The sequence below is a fragment of the Rhea pennata genome, chromosome 8 (genome assembly GCF_028389875.1).
Source record: "Rhea pennata isolate bPtePen1 chromosome 8, bPtePen1.pri, whole genome shotgun sequence".
NCBI classification, from domain to species: Eukaryota; Metazoa; Chordata; class Aves; order Rheiformes; family Rheidae; genus Rhea; species Rhea pennata.
In genome coordinates, this window is record NC_084670.1 from 30,426,172 (window position 1) to 30,449,853 (window position 23,682).

The window sequence follows — 23,682 nt, forward strand, 5'->3', positions numbered from 1 at the left end:
TTATGTTTGCAGAAAACCATTTAATGAATAGAGCTTTAGTGCCCTTCACCAGAAAATTCACACTCAGCAGCCTCCTCAGTGCTGACCTTAAGAGAGCACTAACCACTATGTCACAGCTTGACTAACATTTAACAGGTCACCAGCTTTTAATGTGTTACCTTTGCGAAATTGTACCAGATAAAATCATTTAGAGTCTGAATCTGCTCCCTCTGTGACTAGCAATGACTTCGGTGGGAGCCGACATGAGAGGTGGGTCTCTGCAGCTCTGACCCTTTGAATCCAGTAGACCTTCCAGAGACAGCATGCAACGTGGGGAGAAAAGAGCAGATTCAGAAATAAATATTCTCTTTGGTATTTGCTAGATGCATCATATGAGCATGTACTGCACCTTGTGATGCGTGGTACTCGAATATCTTGTGATATTATAGCCTGCAAATTCAGCAACTGAAAATAATTACTGATCTTCCCTTCCCTTTGTCCCTTGGATTTTGTTTTTTACTCCAGCATAAAGCAGGTACAAAATGTTGTTTATTCCTGTTATACTAACGTAGACGACAACAGTAGAGGTAGAACAGAGGCTGGAGTCCTTCTGAAACCTTTACAATGTCCTACAGCAAGAGTTTACTTCAATATCTGATAGGCCCAAACCTCTCTGCCGCGTCGGCTGCGCTCTGGGAACATGCTGGGCAGAGGAACAGCGTTTTGGGGGACGGGACTAGGGGGTTTCCTAGTCTTCTAAACGTTTCAAAACTTGCAGCTGTGCACATCTAGTGACTAAGGGAAGGAAGTACGAGGGGAGGAGGAGTGTGAAATAAAGGAGGAAGGGCCATGCTCTCGTGACTCCGCTGTCTTCTGCCTGGAGCTGCGGTCTGGATGGCAGGAAACATCCCGGCCGAGGATGGGCACAGATCCCAGATCCCGATGCCTCGTGTCCGGAGCACGTTCACCTTTGGGTCTAGACCTCGCCGGCCCTCGCAGAGGGCAGGATGCTCCGCTCTGCACCCGGGAGAAGCGCGGACTGCCGCAGAGCCGGGTGTCAAAGGCAGACTAGGGCTCCCTTCACGCTGCTGGGCAAACGGCCTCTGCTGTAAACCAGGGCAGCTTCGGAGCTGCCGAGCTCTGCCTCCCACCTCCGCTTCCCGGAGGCGTTGAGTCGTGCCGCTGTGACGGTAAGGCACGAAGGGCCTTTGCTCGGCCCAGGCTTCCGCTTTCCTCTGATTGCTCGCTCTCTTCCAAGAAATGGTTTGCATTGTGATTTTCCCCCATGCTGTTTTAGCTAGGAGAGAATAAAAAGAAACATTATTTGCATTTTTAAACTGAGCGAGAAAAAGTCAGGAGTGGGCTTTCTGCCAGCGCAGTCTGGCACTTGCTTTGTTGGGAGCATATAGAATAATTTATAAATAGCATGTTTAAAAAAATAATTATACTTTTAAAGATCCTACATTGCTGGGGAGAAACAGCCTTCAAAGAGGCTTTAGAGAAAGAGCCTTTCAGAGGGAAAATTTTCTGTGATGGCATTTTTTAAATCAGGAAGGGGAAGGTTTTGCAAAGCAGGGGAGAACGCAGAACACCCACAGATGACTGTTCCTAGGCCCTTCTTCTTAAGAAGACAACCCACCTCCTCCCCAGGCATCTAATCTTTAAGACACTTGGATAGTTAAAGGGTTGGTTTGTCACAGGAGGAGACGTTTTGAAGCATGATTCTGCCCAGTCCTGTGAGCGGGGCGCGGGGCGCAGAGCCTGGGCGGGCCATTGCTCACATCTCCTTCCTTCCAAACCAGCAGGTCGAAATCGGGCGTAGCCGAGAAGCTGTTGCTGCAAGCTCATCTCCCCTCCATCGAAACCTGAGCGACTCAATGAGGAAAAAAAGGGAAAAAAAAGGAGGCTGGGTGGATGGGAGCACGAGCTCTTCTCGCCTGCGGGAGTCACAGCGACGTGCCCCGGCCTCAGCCTGACGAACGGTACGGCAAAGCCACCAGCCCCCCGCGCACAAAGCCGCCGGCTCGCAGCCTCCCGCGGAGCGCTGGCTCGCAGAGAGCGAGGCAGAAATGCTCTGGAGAGGTGGCAGAGGGGTGGCCGACAGCAAATGGCTATTTCCTGCCTCCTCGGGAAGAACTGGCCCTGCCAAGGCAATTATTCCTCGTTGTGAGGGAGGAGCGGGTGTTTTGCCACGGCAGCTTGGGAAGGAGGGGAAATAAATAAAGAAGGGAATAAAAGCAGGTCAGTCGTGAGCTTGGCGTGGAATTATGAAGGGATTTAGTAAATCATGGCAGGAGACACTGCCCTGCCTGCGGAGATCGATGGAGCGGCAGCCCCGGGCTTCCTGCTGCGCACACTCCGCAGGGCCGGGAGAGACACTGTCGGCGTTAGCTGCCAGCTCCTAGCGCTCCCATGACGTGCTTTTACCAGTACCGTTCTTGAGAAACACGATCGATGTATTAGCTTTCCTGGAGACAGCAGCGCAAATTGCACAAACCCTCCGGCAGCCTCAACCGGAGCTATTGATTTTTCATGCATGCTCCCTCCCCGCTGGGTACCGGCGGAGGCTGAGGGTGTGATGATGAACATCGGAAACCGGAGGGTTTCCCGGTCCCCGGGGCACAGGCGCTGCGCAGAGTCAGATCGGCAGCGGCGCAGCCCAATTCGCTGGGAACTGCTGCGCCGTTTATACGCTCCGGCAAGCTGCCTGCCACCGTTTTTTCAAGCCAAGAGAAGCAATGGTTACCAGGCAATAATAATGCGCTTCCTGGGCCCGATTCCCCCGGTGCGGACGCAGCGGCGCGCGGGCTTCGCCGTGGGTTTGCTTGGCGTAGCCGCTTTGCAGGCTGCTCCTCCCTGGAGGCTCTTCCGCGGCCTTGGAGGGCTCCGGCCTCGGTGGGAGCAGGGAGCTGGGATCAGACTTCAACGAATCGTTTAAAGCAAGCGGCGAGACGTACCGAAAATCCTTGTGCCCACCAGCGGGGAGAGCGAGAGGCTGCGTAGCGGCTGGGTTTCCCAGCCCTGTCGTGGCCTCATCCCAGCCAGAAGGGGCTTTGCCGTGTTAATACTGCAGAGTTCACGTCTGTTTTCATCCAGCTGCACGGAAAACAACAGCTCTGCTCTCCAAGCGCAGCCCGCCGGCTGGCCGGACACACAGCCCGGCTCTGCTCCCCCCGCGAAATTCCTCCCGGGGCTGGAAATCGCACGCGCGCAGAGAAGACCCGGGGCTTTCGCTGGCTCGGCTACGCTGACGGACGCCGGCAGATTTTGCAAGGGTCCCTTCCGCAGCCTGCGCCCGCCTCAGTCCCCCCGGCCGACACGCTCCCCGCTGGCGCCGACCGCGGCTCGGCGGGGCGCCGGGGAGCCCGGGTGCCCCCTCGCCGCGCGCCGCCCCGCCGGCCCGGGCACCGCGCGCTGCGCCCCGCGGCCGGACCAGGCCACAAATCTCCCTGCCGCGAGGTGCCGTCGCTTCTCTTGGGTGCAGACTTCTGCTTGCAGAACTTGTAGCGCCACGTGACAAAAATCTGCAAGCAAAACTCGGACGTGAGCCGTTCGTAACGGCGGCGGTGCGGTTGCTGCTGCTGCTGACAGCCGCAGTTACAGTCGCTTGCTTGAATCTCCCCTCGCCGGGGGAAGGAAAGCGCCAGCCGCCGCCGTCCCGCGCGGCAGCAGGGAAGGGGCCGGGAGCGGCGTTCCCGGGACTTTGTCCCCTCTCTGGTGGCATTAGTCACCGATAGGCAATGCTCCGGGAGCAGCCGGGGGCACAGATGCCGGACAGGCACGGGGACAGTGGCTGCGGCCTCAAAGGAGTAACTGTCTTATTTTGCTATTTTCAACAAGCAGCACCTAGTTTTTTGTTTCCAAACACACAGCGCTCTCGCACTTTTTTGCACAAGTGTGAAAAAAGAAGGGGAAGAGCATGGGCTGAATAAGCAAAAGAGAAGAAAACGAGCTTTTTTCTCTTTTTTTTAGCAAAGCAAAACACTAAGATCAAATGAAAATGCAAATTCTCCTTAGGTGTGAAAAACAAAGTACCATGCCAAACGTCTCTTGATTGACCTGAACTGAAAAGCTCTTACTCAGCGGTGAGATCTGCCGCTCCGCCGACAGCCGCGGCGTTTGCAGAGCTCCCGCCGCGCGCTCTGAGCAGCTGGGCTGCTGCGCGGTTGCAGCCGCGCTGGCGCTTGCATCGGCCGAGGCTGCGCTGTCGGGTGGGGGGCTGTGTTCCTTTTCCTCCACGGCTGCTGCTTTGCGTTCGCCCCAGTTTATGGACGGGGGGAATCGATGCTTTATTGATGCCTGAAAAACTCGATACGATGGATGTGCAAATTACGTGCCTGCAAGCAATTTGCCGCGGTCAATGCGCATCTTGCATTAACCTCGTGCATCCTGCATTAACCAGGCACGGGTCCGGAAAGGCAGCGGGCACCCAGCCGGGACGGAGACGGGTGGGGAAAAGCCCCCTGGGACGCAAGAGCAGCCCGACAGCCCGGAGGGGACGTTCATCAACATCGTGTTCACTAACGACACGGGCCCGCAAGCAACGCGCGTGCCGGGCCAAGGGCTGCTCGGCGCCGCTCCGAGCTCCCTCCCGCCCTTTGCCGGGCTGCCGGGAAGCGGCAAATAAGCAAGGGGGACGGTGCGGAGCGAGCGGGGCGTTTCGGAGGCTGGCACCCACCGCCTTCGCTCTTTCCCCCCACCACGCCAAGCTCCCCGCGCCCCCGCGGGCGGCTCGTAGCAAGCGCGCTCCCACGCCTGCCAGCGCCACGGGGCGGCGGGAAGGACTGGGCCCTCGGCGAGGTCCCGGTGAGCGGGGAGGGAGAAGGCGAGAGCAACCTGCTCCGCGCTGCAAGTGCTTCGGCGAAGGCAGCCCGGGCCTCGCTCGCCATGGGGACGAGACGGAAAGCGTGCGGGGGCCGCGCGCTCCAGCGAGCTCGCCGCGGGTGCTTCGCCAGCTCTTCCTAGGGGGTTTCATCCTGCCCCGGCTGCCGCCTCTCGCCGAACGCTGGCGGGATGGGAGCAGCCTCCCGCGGCTCCCCGGGCGGCAGCGGGGCTTTGGGCTTCCCTGTCCTCCTCCCGCCCGCTCGCCCGGCTGGGGGGCCGGCACTCGAACCCAGCAACCCCCCCCCAGGTGCAGCAACAAGCCACGGTGCCCGTCCGTCCTCGGGCCCGGGCGCCCCGCGTCCCCCTCTCCCGGCTGGGAGTGCGGTGCCGAGGCAGACGGACTCGACAGCTGCGCGCGGGGAAAACTCTCCGCGCCAAGTCGGTGCTGGGCTAAATATAAACCGGGCTGGCGTTTGCCGGGACCCCCCCCCCCCCGGGACCCCCACCGCCTGGTTCCCACGGCTGGGGGAGGGGAGTCCCCCGCCGCCTCTGCTCCTTGCAGAGGGGTGCACCCCCCTACACGCCGCAGGGAGCCCCCCGAGCCGCCGCGGGGAGCCTTGGGCTGCCCTCAAGCGGCACCGAGCTCCCGAGAGCTGCTGGCCCTGCCGCGGACAAGACATCCTCGGCCCTGAACCGGGGGGGGGGTTCAGGCGGGCGAGGGGCCGTGCTCGCAGGACCAGAGGGCTCTGGGGAAAGATCCGACTCCCCCTCCCTCAAAACAACAACAAAAAAAAGACAGAATTAAAAATAAAATTTAAGGAATGTTTGATGAGCAGCTGGCAGGGAATCAAAAGGCTGTTTTCTCATCTCAGTGATAACACAAGTGTTAGAAGCAGCAGGTAGATGTTTTAATTCCAGCTTTCTATGTGGAATTAAAAACAATAAAAATTTCATTTATTTTTTCTTTTTTTTTTCCTCCTTCCTCACACCGCCAGCGGACAGGAGGCCGTTCCCAGGGCAGCGCGCTGCCGCCTGCCCGGGGCTGCTGTCCTCGCCGTCCCCCTCGCCTGTGGGAAGGCGGAGGGGGCTGCCGCCGCCTCTTTGTTCGGCCCCATGGGGCCAGCGGCCCCTCGGGAGCCTCCGGGGACCCTCCCGCTGCTAATGTTTAATCGTAACAGAGCATCGTCCGGCTCCAGCGGCGCAGCCCGGGGGAAGGCGGCGTTGCAAGCTGCTGCTGCTGCTCGGGGCGAAGCAGCGGGGCGAAGCAGCGGCTCCTCCCGGGGGTCCCCGCGCCGCCCGCGGAGCGCCGAGCGATTCGGGTAACCTGCATTTATTGCCGCGGGGGGCAGGGGGGAGCCCGGAACCTCCGCGCGCGGCGCGCGTTTCCCGCCCGGCGCAGCGCGCGCGCGTACCGAGGCGCGGCCGCCGCGCGCAGGGGGGGACGGCGCGGCGGGCGGACCGGCGCGGCCGCCATGGCGTCGCCCCCGCTGGCCGCGGCGGCGGCGAGCGACGGCGAGGCGAGCTCGGGGCCGGAGGCGGCGGCGGGCGGCGAGCTGGGCGCGCTCTTCGAGCAGGCGGCCGCGCGGCTGCCGGCGCTGGTGCCGGCCGCCAGCAAGGAGCAGCTGCTCTACCTGTACGCCAGGTACAAGCAGGTGAGGGCCGCGCCGCCGCCCGCGCCGGCGGCTCGTCGGTCCCGCGTGGGAGGGGGGGGGCGCAGCGCGTCCCGCGTGCCGCCGCCGCGCGTGGGCACCTCCCGGGCCGCGGCTCGGCGCGGCGCGGGGACAGACCCGGGTCGCGGCCCGCGGTGTGCCTGGCTCAGCGAGCGCGGTTCGGCCGCGCGCCGCCCGCCGGTTCCGCGGGCTCCGGAACGCCCCCGCGGATGACCAGCTCAGCCCGGTCTTCCCTTCTTCTCCTTTTTTTTTTCCCCTCCCCCGCTTCTGTTTTCGGTCCGAGGCGGCGTTTTGCCGGTGGGTGAGTGAAATGGCCGCGGCTTGAGCGGCCTCGGCGCTGTCACCGCGCGGAACTGCTCTCCCGCCTTTTTACCACAGCGGCGTTTTGTTCCTGCTCCCGTGGGAGAACCTGCGTGACCAAAACCACCAACCGAGGAAATCACCAGCACGGTACAGAGGACTGTAATAGAGTCTGGAGTGTTGCTCTAGCTTGGAGACTGAAGGGTAAAAGCACGAATGTGGTTGTGTGTGAGAGACAAGAGAGGCTGCCTTGGCTTGAACCTGAACGTGATCCAGTCCCACCAGGCTGGATAAGCACACTGAAAACTAAGTGTGTGCGTCTTCCCCATAATTTTCCTCTAATTTGGGAGGCGCTACAGATACTGCCTCACTTACAAGTTGTGTGTGTTTTTTTTTTTTTTTTTTTTTTTTTTTTTTTTTTTTGAAGCAATATTTAATTATTCTCCAAGCTGGTGGCTCTCAGACTGTGTTTTGTAGACCATTAATTGCATTAAGTGCAGGCTGGTCATGTGATGCTGTGTCTTCAGATTTTTCTGCTGCTTAAACAGGTCTCTAGGATTGTTTTTGCTTTTAAGAAAAAGGGAGGAAAGGTATCTGAGAAACTTTAATAAGAACTTTAAGACCGTGCATGAGATGAAGAGAAAGGGATTTTTCTGTACTATAAACTTTTTTTTATTGTATATAGTTATTGAATGAACATTCCTGTAGCCACAGGAGTCATGATGCAAATAACCTCTATTCTTCATTTTCTTGCAAATGTTTTGGAACTGCCCTGGTTGGAAAAGGGAAGGCATTACTTGCGTATCAGTTTGATAGCCAGCAGGCTACAGAGCATTTCCTGTTGCTGGCTCTGTAAGAGCAGCAGAGTGTTTAATGTTGTTTGGTTTTAAAATTACTGAAATCAGCAGCTATTTCACAGCAGAGATTTGTTTGATGCAAGCCCAGAGAAGGCTAGCCACTACTCCACATGAGTACAGGCTTCAACAGGTTTCCAGCTGACTGCTGCGAGGGGATCCGCATGCTTCTCTCTTCTCCTTCTCTGTCCCTGTTGTGCCTGGCCAAACTGTGTGTGGAAGCAAGAGCTTTCCTGCCCCTTGGTTTTGGGGTGGGTTAGGAGCTGTGCAGTCCATGTTTTACAGTACCTGGGAGGGCAGTGCTTGCAGTGATGGTGAGAGAGGTTTGTTAGCACAGCTACTGCAGGACTAGGCTCTGCTAACTTCAAATTTTGCAGCATTCTGTGCTTTAAATCAAAGTGATGGTGCTTAATGCAACTTTTTTCTATTTAATTATAGCAGCATATCAGTATGCATAATGGGCTGCTAATGTATTACTCCAGTGGACAGTAGGGTAAAAAGGTGCTGACTCAGATATGCCCACTATCCTTGATTTGGCATCTCTGTCTTTCCTCAGTCTAGTGTTTTATGTCACTAACGACTTTGATTTAAGATACAGCACCATCGTAAAAGAGATGACAGTAGCAGCTGAGCGCTCTGTTAAAATACTGTGTATTATTTATTTCAAACTATTTGGGTATATAACCATTTTCTTGGAATTTTATTACCTTTTAGTGGAGGCCATTTCAGGATTTTATTACTTTTCTCTCTGATTTTGTTTACGTGTGAGAGACTTGAAAATAAGGGAATTGCTTAACTGCCGTCTCCAGTGAGCTTTTCAGAAAATGTTACTGAGTTTATGATGCTCTGACCCCAGCAGCGGGAGAAGAATGGACTAGTGGTAGGGCTTGGGACTGGAACTGATTTTGTGATTCTTCCCCTCCTTCACATGTGGCTTTGGGCAAATCACTTGTCCCTTCTGCACCTCGAGCCTTTGGTGATAAGATGAAGGTAGAAGCACTTCCCTGCCGTGTTGAGGATGTGAAAGACTAGGGTCCAAAACTCTTGTGAGACAGGCCAGTACAGTATTTGCTTTTCAAATAGCGCGGAGAATCCAGAGTTCCTGTGCTGGAAGGAGGTGCTGGCATTTAAGCAAATGATGAGAGGTTCAGGGAAACTGGAAATCCAGTGCCGTTATCAAAACGGGGCTTACGCTGTCTCTAGTGGGTGTAGGTTGAATTAGATAATCCCATTTTTATATGACATGTCTTTCAAATGTTCTAGAACATTATGCCACAAATCTGTACTCAAAATAGTGAATATACTGAAAATTTCAGCTTGCAGTTTCCTGTTGTGTTGTGATGGAGCTGACCCCATATTACCAGCATTTTTATTCCCTCAGGTTAAGAGGGGAAATGTTCCCCCTTGGTCTTCAGGGTTAGGATGCTTTGCATCCTATAATTGATGTTTGTTTATTCTTCCTTACGTCCCACCTATAATTGGTAAAATACAGGGCTTTCCTGTGGGGTGATGCAGGTTAATGAGCTTTTGGCAGGAACAGAGGGTATCTCTTGGATGCTGAAGAAATTTGGTTTACATGGTCTGTGACATGTGTAGTCAGAACTAAGTCCTGTTGTGCCTTAACATGAGTGAATCTGTTCTTAGTACTGTTATTCCATAGGGAGGCCTCAAACGTGAATCACTTTGAGAGATTTTTGATCTAGTGAAAATGCTTGGAACCTCCCCCCCCGCCACGTATAAACATATTAGTTGAAAAATTAACCAAGAACGCTTTTTCTCCACCACCACCATGGAAGGAAAATCAGCTGAGGTATAACATGTAAGGGATAAACTGGAGAATCTCAAGGTTTTTCACAGCATGGACCAGCAACTGAAACGGTATACGATGGCATTAATGCACCTCTGAGCACTGGCAGTCTCTCCGAGCAGTCTGCTGAATGCTGTGGCCTCCGTCCCCCCCAGGTGGATGCTTCATACAGAGGTTTCTAAGCTTCCCTTTTGGCCACAAATCGAGACGCCTGCAGACACTTCCCAATCAAAATTGCCTGGCTCGTCTCTTTGCGTGATTCATGACTGTATAATGTCTTCAGGCGACTTTGCATGGACAAACGAAACTAGGGAAGTATGCATTCTAGCTGTCTTTTTCTTTCTTTCTTTTTTTATTTTATTTTATTTTTTATTTTTTTTTTTTACGCAGCTGATGAACTGCAAATGAGGAGAGCTAAGTGTCAAGTGACCGGTCAGCCCCCTGGAGACCATCAGTAATTATTTTGTGGACGCAGAGTGAGAATCTGACTTGAAATAATACTATAGGCTCTTGTCTTTCTGCTGGCTATGGAGAAAATCAGCTTTTGAGGCCCTCCATTGAAGTAGCAGGACTGCTGAATCCTTCACAAAATGTTTTCTTTCCCAGTATTTGTCATGAACTTGCATGGGCATATTTAGCTAAAAATCTCTTCCCTCAGCTGTCAGGCTTTGGTGTCCGCTGGAACAGTCTTTGAATGCCACATCTGAGGAGGGGAAGCTGCTGTCTTGTTTTGATCACGACAGTGAACAGTTAATATTTTAAAATACGAGATTTTTTTTTCTGATTTGTTGGCCAGTTTTTGCAGGCCATGTGTTGGACTGAAGAATTGCAAACTTGTTCCATATGGATAATGAATTTGCATTTTTATTTCCGTATTTCTGTGTTGCAGTCCATTCTATACCTGACAGCTGGAGAAAACATTTATAATACAATGTGAATCATGAGCGATTTATAGGACTTAACCATTGCTAGTCCTTTCTCCAATTTTTCCATGAAACAGTGTGTTTTCTAAGGCTAAGATGTTCTTATTTGAATGGATTGCTTTCTAGTAGACAGACAGCTGTACAGAAAATTAATTTCGGTTACAGTCACTCATATCCTCTGTAACACTTTAAACAAAAACACCGTGTAATTAATAAACATCTCTCAACGTGAACATGCTCTCTTTAAACCCTGATTAATGATTCCATCCTGAGTATAAAATCCCCCACCTTGTTAAGGTGAAGCATTGTTCATTGATTTAAGCGCTTCACCCTGCCTGGACACGGGAGCACGTATCATAACGATTTGATGAATGCCGTCTGGTTTAGCTCCACTAACGAGACGTTCGAGCGGCAGCCTTTCCCTGCCTCTGAAACAAAGTAGGTGCATTTGCTGCTTCGGGTTTGTTAAAGCCTCCCCTCCTTGCTGGGTGTCCTCTGCGCTGGGGAGACCCGCTGGGACGACCGCGTTCCAGGGGATGATTCCATCCGGAGCGGCAGCTCCAGGCTGGTCGCTGGCGTGCGAGTGTGCGGTGGCCGGCAGCCTGCCTTTGAGAGAGGCTTTTTTTTTGTGGGAGATTATAGCTCCTGAGCTAACTTTCAAGAAAATCTCGCTGTTAGAGTGGTGCTGTTCTTGTTCTAGCCTCACCGTAGCAGCGTGGTGGTGCTTTGGAGGCCCGCGCGGCAGCAGGCCCTGGGAAGCCTCCGGGTCCTCCCTTGTGGCCGAGCTGATTATAGAGATGTAGTTGCTAGCCTGAAATGAAAGAAATGGCTTTGTATTTGCCACACCAGTATGCAATTCTGTGGAAACCCATCTGATTCCTACTGGCACTAGGTCCGTATAGGGACTGTTTTGCACAGGTGGGTTTGGGTACCTTCTTGGTTTTGACCTTTCTGAGCTAAAATTGAATCCCAGGAGTGGCGTGTAGGCAGTGTGTGCACTCCCTTCGTGTATCTCATCCTCTCTCTTTCAGTGTTGTTTCCTTCCCGTCTGCGTTCATGTGTATCCATTAATACGGGCTTGTTCCCTCACTTCTCTGTATTTTTTTTTTTCTGTCTCTCTTATTCCTCCTTTTCCTCATTTTAATTTGTGGCCTGCTTTTGACAGACAGTTTCATCTCAGGCATTTCTGCTCAGGCCTTGACTCGTCTCTCTCATTTAGTGCTTCCTCTGCAGCCAGATGCCTTGGAGCAAGTTCAGGAAGTGTTTGGCATTCCTCAACTCTGCGTTTGTTCCCTTGCCTTCCACAGGACCTTGAAAATAATTAAGCAATGTCTGTTTACTTGAGCTTTGTGCAGAAGCAGGTGAATTTCATCCTTCATGAATAATCATCTCTGCAGAAACCGTAATCAACAGAATTTTTCTGGAGACTGGTGGAGGATGAGGCATTTGGCTGGTAATAAACATAACATTGAGTGAGAAATGACTCGCTGGTTATCCCTGTAGGGTAACGCATGTAAAAGAAATGAGCTGCATATCAAAATTGCTTCCCTTGCATTGCACAAAGCAAACACTAGGATGCAGAGCTGCTAATAACTGTGAGTGACAGCTAAAATGAGGGTAAAATGGAGGAGTTTGGTGTGTCAGTTCTTTCCATTCCCTCAAAAAACTTTCATCTGGCACAAGAATAAAATTGTCCAGAAACCAGTGGAGTCCAGTATTTCCTTATGGATATTTCCTTCCCTTTTGTTTGTTCTAACACAAAATAATTTATTTTCTTTAGGTCAAATTTGGAACCTGTAACACTCCAAAGCCAAGCTTCTTTGATTTTGAGGGAAAGCAGAAATGGTAAGAGGAAATCCTTGTAATTCATAGCAATTTCTGGCTCAACTTTTCATTGCGTCTTGTCTCCTGTGTTAATGGATTGCAAACCTGACTAGAGGATATCAGCTCTGAGAATCTGCCTCTGCAATGGTTTTGAAATCTTTTATTTAATACAGAAACATAGTTCTTCTGATGTGGTTAGAGGCACATTGGTGTCGTCTTGACACAGACCTGGGATGTGAGACAGGCAGTCAGGTCAGGGTTTTCAACCTCAGTCACTTGCTGCTCTTGACCGATGCAGGTGTGAAACATGAGACTCTTTAGTTTACTTTGTCCATCCAGAGCTGTCTGTGTACAATGAAAATTTTGTGAAAATAACTACAGTTTTGCAGAACAACTTGGCTTTGTGAACACAAAATGCATTCTAGCCTGAATTGAGATCCCCTGAAAGATTTTTGTATAGCAGAGTATTGTGCTGACGATAGCCATTCATGGCTTGGCTGAGATGTCGACCCCTTCGAACTGAATAAAAGATGGCTTTACACCCCCAAAAGCGTGTAGATGAATCTGATCACTATGTGCAAACTGATGCCGGTATAGAAACACATTGTGCTATCTTTGAATGACTTGCTGGTATTTTGCTCTTTCCTAGGGAAGCCTGGAAAGCTCTGGGAGACTCCAGTCCTCATCAAGCTATGCAGGAGTACATTGCCACAGTGAAAAAACTGGACCCCAATTGGAACCCTCAGGTAGGAAACCTGAAAATACTGTTCAAAAAAGAACCACTATTTTTCTCTTTGTAAAACTAACAAGGGTTCAGCTTCACACACATTTTAATTGCTGTGTAGGAAACTTCATATTTTTTATCGCAGGTTTGAAGTATAAATTCCTTTTAAAAATTCCCCTTTTATTATAATTGAGGCCTGAAGGACCACTTTTTTGTTTGTAATTATCCATATTACAGTGAGTACATGCAGAAGGTTGATTTGGGTATAGTGATCTAATTTATTTTGCTTTTATCGGTTCATGCTGTGTTTAGCATGTAAAGATATTTCTTATCCTTTTCTCATCTTTCTCTTTTCAACTACTACTTAAATGTTGATCAATACAAAGTAATCTTCATAAAAGTAACATGAACTGAATGATCAATTCTGAAAATCTTTCCTTTTTGTTTTGATGCAGCAAATTACCAAATCTGATTATGATTAGGTACTCCAACATAACAATTGCATTTGTAGGCAACATAACAATTGCATTTGTAGGTCCTGTGTTTGTTATAGGGAGATTGTACTATCAGTTTAATTAATCTTTCATCTAACAGATTTGTTACTATATTGAATGTTTAAGATTATCTCCCTGTTTATATATGAATTTTATACAATTTTAAAGAGGATTGTTCTTTAGAAAAAATATTTCTTCTAATTGATGGTAGAATGGATATATTGCAAAATATTTTGTTTAATATCTTTGAGGAAAGGTAGTTTTACATGCTGTACAGTGCAGTTAGCAAAAGCTAGGTGCATGCAGTGTAAATTCTTGTCCAATTAAAATGCTCATATAATATGAAAATATTATCAGAAATACAATGTTTTTTAAAAGCATCTAGACAAGATTCTGAATGAGCAAAGTACCTAGGAGCTAAAGCTGAAATGTCTTGAATATTCAAAAAACAACGATGAAAAAAGCTTTCCCAAACCTTTCATGAGTAGAGCTTCTGCTCATATAAAGATACTTTTCCATGTGTAGTGACAAGTGTAGTTTTGAGTACTCTTTTCAGTTGTTTTGAGTACTCTTTTCAGTTGCTTCCTTCAGAGAAGTATTTATTTTCAGATGTCACCCTCAGCTTACAAAGCTGTCGTCTAGGGAAGCGGAATAATCTGTTAGTCTTTAAACTTTATTTGCTAATGCAGCCATATAGCAGGCGGAGGATGGTTTGCGGTGCGACTCCTCCTCCCTTTCTCTATTTCTGTATTGCGAAGAATGAACGTGCCTGTTTCTTCCTGTCACTGTCTTCCTCGTGGAAGCCTGCCCCCAGGACTAGACAGAAAACAGACCATGCTGGAAAAAACTGCTGCACCAGCTTCTTTGCTGTCAATCTTACTTTTCTGTATATTGTTCCTTCCTCCATTTTTATGTTTTTGATGCAAGCAGTGTGGGTTTGCAGGAGGACAGAATAATGGTAGAGCTTGGACAGAAGTTTCTGTGAAGGTGTTGGGGCTGAAGAAATGTGGCTTTCTTTTTTTTCAAATATTTCTTGCTGCAATGTTTCAATAGATGCTTATCACAGTTGTGTAATTATGCATAACTCTTGACTTCTGAAGGTAGTGGTTTTTTTCCTCCTTTCCTTTCCTCGTGTAGTCTCACCATAGAGTTAAAATGCTGTGGAAAACTTGTAGGACACTATCTGGTTTAGTGTCCATTCACCAGCACACAGGTGCCATATTTTTTGTTCTGACTGTTCTTCTTTTCCTATACTTTGCCTGTGGCTGACCTAGACATGTGTTAAAGAAGTCTGAGAGCTTTATGTGGAAGGAACCGAATCAGCTCCAAAAAGGCCTAACAGAAAAAGTTACGTTAGCAGAGAACGTAAGTTAAGAGTTAACATTAAAATACACGTGACATTGCTTTTTCAGAGGAATCACCCTTCATTCATACTGTATTTTTCTTTAAATTTCACTTTTATACAACCAAAATCCTGACAGTTCTCCCATTCTCTGGTCTCTCTGTTGCACTTCTTCAGTTTACCAGATCCTCCTTCCTGGAGCCACGAGAGGGAGCTCTGTTCTTTAAAATGCTGGAGATAACTTGATTGGGGGATGGCAATGGAATAATAGCTATTTCAGTCTTCAAACTTCAAATCGAATTTATAGATAAGACTTGGAACATTACAAGGTGCTTGGTCACTATCATCTCGTTGCATGCTCATCTATTGACATACTTTGAATTTTTCTTATGGTTAGTAGATTATGACTAAAATAGTGTTTGGTTAAAAACATTGTAAAGTACAAATTTGAAAAGTCTAACTTTTGATCATTGTGGGTCATAAACAATAGAGTAAGAAATTGTTGAATTTCTCTTGTATGTGTTCATGAATTTAGCTATTGGGAAACCTTCCCAATACTGGCTTTGTTTTTTTTTTTTTTTTTTCTTTTTTTTTTTTCCAGCAGTTCATCTTAACCCTTAAAGCTGTTCTTGCTTGTTATCTTAACTTTTCCTCAGTGTCCTGTATCATATACTTGCAAAGGGTTTTAGGGTTTTTAATTTATCCCTTAATGCTAAGTATGCAAAACTTGAAGCTTGGAAATGCCTCGCCTCCTCTAGTCCCACACCCCATGAAACCTAGTAGATTGCTGCTGTTCTGCAGACATCAGTTTGTGAGTATTTTTGTGGCTTGGAACTAAACGCAGTATTTCTTATGCAGTCTCCATAGATCCAGTTCTTCGTTCTTCATTCTGTTTTCCTTAATCTTCATTGATTCCTTCTTTCATGTTCACTTTGCAGTTTCTGTGTTACTACACTTTTGTCATTGGACTGTATTTGCTATAATGTAGCAGTCTTGTTTTCCTTATTCCAGCTGATAAAGGAAGTGGATATATTCTGATATTGTAGGAACATCTTGAAATGAATACTCAGAAGCACTGAGAACACCGGTAGCGGCTACAATCTGGTCTGCTTCCTCTTGCTCCTGCCTTCAAATTAGAGCACCTGAACTTTCTTGGGAGAAAGCTGAACATGGAGAAGCGATGGCCACGGCTGTTCTGTGCTCTCTGGTGCTCAAATGCTGCTTTTGACAATAGTGGCACATCTCTACAGCAGTTTTCAACATATTTATTTAGTTTTATTTCATCCCTAGCCACTGGCAGGCTATCTAATACAGGCTTCTTTCAACTTTCAGGGCTCTGTCTGAGACCTGGGAAGAAATGATCACATTGTATTTATTTTCAGCAATTCTGTTTGCTGGAATATTGTTAAAATAGCAGATAACCTGAAGACTACTGAAGTGAAATCAGTTAACACAATTGCTTGCTTTTGTGGTTCATTGACATTCAGGTCTTCCTATGCTAGTATGATCTTCCAAAGTTTTGTGCTGCTTTGGTCCTTTTCCCCCAAAGCAGTTATTAGGAGCATTGGGACTAAACTCTCCCACGCTTGTCTCCATTCTCCTCTTGATGCCATGTTCCTTGTCATCTTCTACCTTTTAGACATCTTCCGTTTCTTATTCTTTTCTTGTGAGTCATTCCTTTTAGTCTCAAGTTCCAGTCAGTGGAAAGGTAATTGCTTGGACCAGCTCAGCTCTATTTACATATTTCAGAGACATCACCTGTCCTTCAAGTCTTCTCACTCTTCCTCCAGAACAGAGAATAATTTATGAAGCAATTCTTCTGTGTTCTCTGTTCTTAAATAGAAATGTTTCTTGCCGTCAGCAGACTGCTTTGGGTCCTTTAGAGAGAGCGTGTGTCCCGGCTGCTTCTCGGCTTGTACTTGCCTTCTTCCTGCTTTACTGGCCACAAATGGTGCTTTAAACGTGTTGCTTTCTGGGGCTTTTGCTGGTGTGCATCTGAATTTGGCACTGGTATTTGTCTGTTCTCCCTGCCAGCCGCCTATAGATTATTGCCTATGTATGCTCATCTCTCTGACTCCGCTCTCGCACACACTGGGTCTGCAATACCTATTGTTTATTTTATAGTGCCAGCACTGTTTGAGGTAGTTGCATTCACAAACTTAAATCCAATTTTTTCAACCCTCAAACTGACATGGGAATTTGCTGTGTCCACCGGCACTGACTGTTCGGAGACAGGAGCAGGGGAGGACCTCTTTGTCTCGGCAGCATTGTACAAATACCTCTTCAGCTGAGCGTGTTTCATGGGGTGCGTGGGTAGAGGTCTGTACATGATACTGCAGGGAGGCAATTGGGAGCTGTTACTGATTGTTTCTTATAACAAGATGATTATGACACAGTTAATAAAAATAAAAAAAGCATTCAAATCTGCTCATCAGTTTTAGCCTTCCATTTGCTGATTACGGTTTTGGCATCTCTTGATGCAAATATTTCCTTTTGCTTTTTCTTACATTGAATGTTTACCAGGTCCAATCACAACAGCTTGTCACCCTACTAACTTCAGTGATATCCTTCCCCAAACCCTTGCAGAGGCCTTCCTTCTGTCTGCTTTGACTGCTGAAATTCACAGGAGGACTTGATGATTTTCTACCTGTATAAAATAAATGGTACTTTAATTTTTGCTCAACTAGTTTATGAATAGGCTTCCCCAATAACGTGCAAGGTAAGATTTCTACTGTGTAATAGGGAGGTTACATGTTGGGAGTCTGAACAGTACAGACAGATCTTTAAGGGAAAGCAGAAAGAGTTCAAGGAAAAGAAATATTCACCGAACATCTTTCCTAAGCTCTTAGAGGTTTGAAATGCCAGTGCTAACATTTACAGTGAAGAAATATGCTTGTGTGTTACCCAGACAAGATACAGAACAAGAACTGAGAAGAGGAAGCTTCCTCTGTGCTCTGTGACCAAGAAGTTAAGAGGAGGAAAATACCTCTATTGCTGCATTAGTAGTGTGTGAATGAGAGTCACGGTATTTAGAGTGGTCAGGGGAGGATTGCTGGGGAGTAGGCAGCCTGTCTCGTAAAAACTAAAATGAACTTGAGAATGAATAAAATGGCAAAAGCGATATTTCTGCAGGCTCAGAGCAGCCCAGTAAAATGGAAAGCCTGCAGGAGTAAAGCAGATTTATTTGGCTGGTGGTCAGTGAGTGTTTCTGCAGGAGGTACTGCAGGGGGCAATCTTTGCTAAGGTGGGTGCCCAGCTATGTAAGCGCAGGGCTGGGCTAAGTCCCTGCTTCTTTCTGTTGCTGGTCAGATAACCTCTCTCTGTCAAATTTTAAATGCAGCAGGCAAGTTTGGAGAAACTGAAAGAGGTGAAAAGAAATTTGCAATCTGAGGATACAGTGAAAGGCAGGAGAAACAATTTCCGGATTTGCTGAGTGGTTTGTGGGTACATTTTTGTAGGTTGCATCAGGTGTTATTGAAACACTTACTTGAGATGCTCATCAATTTAAGTCAATTGTTTAAGCTGTACTTCCAAGCCAACTTCTGTAGTAAATCAAATGCAAGCTCTGTATCCAAACATGTCAAAATAGGCATTTTGAAATCCAAATCTGAATTTTTCTTAAATTTGGACTCTGCTCAAATTTTGCCTGTTCATATCTGGCTGGAGCAACAAGCTTTGCTCTTTTGCAGTTTACAGGTTTTGTATTAGATCAACTTCTAAGATTTACATTAGCAGATGGATAAATCACACTGCAGTTTGAGGCCTGAATCTGCAGATTTCTTGGTTAGTACTCCAGGCAGACAGACTTTCTTCTGGAAATTAATTAAAAGAATTTCACTGGGGAAAACTATGGTCCATGGATAAAATGAGAGCACCCGTCGTGTTTTCCTGTTTTGTCTATCAGTCAGACAGATGTCTCCCATGACAATCTGTCCGAACTGCCGCTGTTTGGGGTTGGGAAGGAGAAGCAGAGTGGTGTGGGCAGGATTACGAGGGGGATGGGAAGAGCAGGGAGGAAAAGATTTGTTTGAGTCTCTACCTGTTGCAGTCAGCAGTGTGTTCACGTACCTAGTGTGTGCTTAGTTTGGATAAAGGTCTCAGCTTATGGCTCAGTACACTTTGAGGTCAAAAACTTTGAAAATAGTGAATTTATTTCTTTTTAATATAAAAGTGATTTAACTGTAACATGTAAAGTGTGGACTAGCAAAATTACAGCTGTGCTCCTTAAAGCTTGCCGCCTTGTGCCTTGCTGATGCAGCCCAGCACGGGAGAGGAACCACATATATTCCTGCGAGCTGTCCAGCAGTGCTGTCGTTGTCTTGGTTCTCTACCCTTTGCGTTTCTTTTATATAAATGTCTTTTTGTGTGTCAATTAATTTTTAGGAAATTGGGGGGAGGGTTACCCAAACGTTAACAACTCTTAGGAATAAAATCTATATCAACGTGTTGAAAAACAAAATGTGCTTTCCTGTATTTTTTGAAAGCTCTAATTTGAAAGCGTTGAAGACCACATTGGAAGAAGCGGATCACTGAGATAATTTGTCACTTCTAACTCAATCTTCCTCAATTAATTAAAAATATTCTCTTAGCAGAAGAAAACACTAGAAATTATCTTAAAAAATAAAACCAAACAACCTCTACAGGCCCTCCCTGCTCCTGGCTCACGTTCTTCAGTTTTAGGTGGGCTTGCAAACTGTAGAGTTGCTTTTTTGTTTTCTTTCTTTTTTTTTTTTTAATCCAGCCTGCTTTATGTGTTAGTTCAGTATGCATGCTGAGAGGGTGAGATCTTAACACGTGGAGACTGACTTGTCTGCCCTGCTGTTTTTTACCAGCCGTGTGGGGGACTGTTTCTAGTGCTCGTGTGCATGGAGTTAGTGATAGGTGCAGCTTCCGCTGGGGGAGAGCGATCTGTGCTGTGCTTGGCTGGCAGAAGCTCATGGTTCAGACACACCTTGCTTGTTCATGCAAGGCTGCAGGCGAAGATGACCCGTTCCGTTTTATCCAAATTGGAAATACGGCAGCTTGTCAACTGCACAAGTGAAGCCTTGATGTTTGGTTTTGGAGAACATCCTGAGAGCCAACTTCTTTATTCACTAGCAAGTAAATGCTTTGTTTCTCCTCTAGCATGGGATGGTGCTATACCACACTATGATTGCTAACTAAATTTCCCAGTGCTTTTGCAATGAAGGTAAAGGATGTTGTGTCCCTTGCCTCTCTGCGCATTCTCACAAGGAATGCGTTTTAATGCTTCATTATTTTATTTTTGCGTTGCTCGCTTTAGATTCTGCCCGTAAACAAAACTGCACGTAGGTCATTCACTACTTTTCTGTCCCTGTCTTTGCACATGTGATTACGTTTATCAGCTTTATATTGTGCAAAAAAGCTTCAGTCCAGCATATTAAGTTAGGGGCAGCGTGCTGCCCACCCGTTTTGCTGTACAGACTGTTGTTTTGAGTGGCAAGTCAAATTCTATTTCCTGTTGACATTTGCTGCTTTTGAAAGCAGCGTGTGTTAATGGGCAGTGAAAATCCTTGCTCCCCTACTACCAATATAATGTTGCCATCCAATGAATTTTTTTCCCCCTTAAGGAGGAAGGAGGCTAATCAAATGCTTCATGTAATTTCTGTTTGTAACAAGCTCGGTGGAGAAAGAAGCTGGTGGTTGTTTGCCATGAAGCTGGCGTCTGAGATGGCCTGAAGATGCTTTGTGCTAGCAAGTAGCTCTCCTCCCAAGCACTGGGTGCTTGTGGGGCTGGTGGTGGTCTGGGATTTTGCCTGTGGATGAGCTGACAAATGATCCCTTTTTCTTCCCTCTTCTGCAGCAGCATTTTATTACAGCACACAAAAAATGCCAGATCTGGAGTGAGAATTCCAGTTTCTTGGAATTCTTTTTCTATCTTAAACATCATGTCTGTAAATGAAGAAGATGAACACATCTCTTATAGTAAAAATATAAATAGCTGGAGTATGTGTCAGTCTCCCACCCCTTGGGAACATGTTGGTTTGTTCTCTTTGATTTTACATCTCCACAGAAATTTATGGTCTTAGCTCCTTTTATTTATGACATTACAATCCTCATTCAAGCAATTGATTGAAATACAGCAGTGCCAAACTGTAAGTCTATATTTTAGAAAGCAAACCAAATGTGAACAGTTACATGGTTGAAAGCTTCACCTGAATCCTGCTCTTGTACAGTTGCTCATGTTTCTGTACCCCGAAACTTCTTCAAAGTAAATAATAATTATAATAACAATTTATGCAGCCTTTTACTCTTTGTCTCTCAGCTGCCTCTCAAATATGAGATCTTACTAGCTCTGCAAGCGTTAATTTTTGCTTGTAATGGTGTTTGCCTCAATCTTTCCAGCTCAGATACAGCAGTGTTGATGCACTACATTATTAGTGTACTGCAGGCAGTGTCATATGTTCTCTTGCAGCCATTCAGGAATGTAGCTGTATTGTTTTCTGTGATTACCAGGAAGAAATTGGAGTTTGTTTGGGTTTTTTTTGCCACTGTTTGGAGCCAGTGCAGTAGTTCTGGTTAAGCATTTAAGTCAAGAAGAAGTATTTTTCTCTTTGAATATGTCAGTGAATTTATATGCATCATGTTGTTCTGACTAATTCAGAAAATATCTTGTAATGTCTGAAACATACTCAGAAAAAAATAGTAACTGGGGATGTAGCTCTGCCTCGCTGGTGTGTGTGTGCCGCTGCAGCTCAGTGATATGCATGGCATCCAGACAGCACGATTCCTGGCTTACTGCTGGAATAAGACATTGCATGCTGGCTTGATTTACCAGAGGGAACTGAAAAAAAAATTAATAAAAACTTAAAATTCAGACTGATGATGACAAGATATAATAGAATGAGGTGAGGTGTTTTATTGTGTAACTTCTTGTGCAGCAGAGACCTGGTTGCTTCCCCTCCGTTAACGGATGTCCAGAATCCAGGCTGTCGGAGAAGACTGCCAGATTAGGCTTAAGGCGCTGCCAGCCCTCTGCTGAGGGTTGCTGCTGCTACAGCTGAATTGGTAGAATATGGATGGATGCTCAGTTCCAGGGAAAGCCCAAGATCTTGGCTAAAATTAAGATCACAAAATTGAATCTGTTAAGATGTCAGACTGCAAGCTGGGGTGACTGAGGTGCAAACAGGAATTGCCCTCTGCTGTTTCTGCCTCGAGAGGTGGTAGCTCCTGGCAAGGCATGGAGGGGGTTTAATTCCCATATGCGGTTGTTTCATTCGTTGCAGACTTTATCAGCAATATTCTTTACCTGAGCATAATGAAAATGTTGAAAAAACTTCCTTTTTATAAAGTGGCTATGGGAGGCTGAAAGCAGAAAAGAGCGGTATGATATGGTATGAGAAGTAACTCAGTCACAGCTTTCCTGTTGGGTTCATTTCCGTGCCAGAACACCGCTGGCTGTAATGAGCTGCTAAATGAAGCTTTAGGGGGATGTTGCAAAATTGAGGATGGGAGAGGTTGTTTTGTGGACTAAATAAGAGGAGAAGAATTGAATCAAGTAGGATGCTGTCACAACGATTATAGAGGGATGGGAACTAAGGAGGCAGTAAGGTGCAGGTGAGAGTTTGGGGCAAATCTAGAAAGCAGAGAAGACTAATATCAGCCTGAATGTAAGGAGATGTTTGAAAGGGGAGAAAAAACACATAGGAAGTTGCAAGGCTGAGCTGGGGAGAAGGCTGTGAGTAAGAGGACCGTTTTCTGGACAGTCTTAACTTCCTGCTAACCAGGATGCTTCTAAAACAGTGATGAGCCTCCTGGACATTGATGGATTTGGTCTCTCCCCAGGATGCCCAGAATCCTGGAGGAGCCGAGTTTCATGTGCTTCTAAGTCCCACTGCCTTCGTGGGGAAGCGAGGTGGTGACTTTGAGGGTGGCGGGGAGCGGGCAGTCTGCCTACTTGTGACATTGAGCAGACACACAGGAGAAGCGATCTGGATTCCCCTGCAGCTCTTGCTGGAGCACGTGGCAGCCTCTCGTCAAACTTGTTCCTGTTTTGGCCAGCAGCTCACTAGGCTGTGCTTGCAGCTTGGCTGTTTTAAATGGGGAAAGGTGCAACCTCTAACTAAAAAAATCCTATTTTTCAAAGTAATTTAAGCTGTTGTAGAATTTTCAATGAGCTATGTCAGAAACTGTTAAAAAATTCAGAGACATGGGTGGAAATTATGGATATATCTTACTGTGGAGGACGTAATGGCTTGATTTTTAGGCATGAAGTTGTAGACACTTAGTATTGGTGGTAGTATAGGCAGGGGAAGGGTCCATGTACCCTGTTGCTTCACATAGTAATGTAAAGGCTTCTTTAAAAGAGAGAATGCATTGATTAAAAATAGCAAATGTTTTTAGTTAGGAGAAAATAAGTCGTTCTGGGTATGGCAGAATCAAGTTGCTGCTTTAGCAAATGTACAGCTTTTCAGGTTAGAAAAAGGTTAAGTGATCGTGTTTAGTTTGCTCTTTGCACCAAGTATCAATGAGGTACTGAGCGTAATTACTGGAGATTAAGATTTTGTTTGGATGTTAGCTAACATATTGGTTAATATTTTGTAAACACTATTTTTCTCTTAACGTGGAAGAAAAGTTATCCTTTAAAAGAGAATGTATTATGTAGGACTTAAACACTTGGGCTTACAACAGGAATAGATGGCACCCTTTAAATATCTCTGGAGCATCCCATAAGTATTTTGAACTGAATTAACCAGCTCAAAGGCACGTGAAGTCTCAGGTACAGCATGAGTGCACAGACAGCAAGGGCTATTCAGCAGGCAGCTGCATCCGAATCCCACCGCTGTGCTTAATTTCACAGCGCTCTTCCCTTTGAGCCTACAAAGGGCTACGCCTGTAACCGCATAAACCTTCTGTGCCTGCTGAGATGCTCTGATCCTTCACTTACCCTGTTCTGTACGCACAGAGACCAGGGAAGAGCTCT

At 47.1% G+C, this 23,682-nt stretch overlaps 1 protein-coding gene across 4 annotated transcripts in view; it reads left to right on the forward strand.

Annotated features, from left to right (window-relative positions):
- Positions 1-6,262: 6,262 nt before the first annotated feature.
- ACBD6 (acyl-CoA binding domain containing 6) overlaps positions 6,263-23,682 on the forward strand; it is an 87,759-nt gene continuing 70,339 nt past the window's right edge. For all 4 annotated transcript variants that reach the window (XM_062582013.1, XM_062582015.1, XM_062582016.1 and 1 more), the window contains exons 1-3: positions 6,263-6,455; positions 12,138-12,202; positions 12,831-12,927. In XM_062582013.1, coding sequence (XP_062437997.1) covers positions 6,276-6,455; positions 12,138-12,202; positions 12,831-12,927 — 342 coding nt within the window. In that variant the 5' untranslated portion in view covers positions 6,263-6,275. The remainder of the gene's footprint in view (positions 6,456-12,137; positions 12,203-12,830; positions 12,928-23,682) is intronic.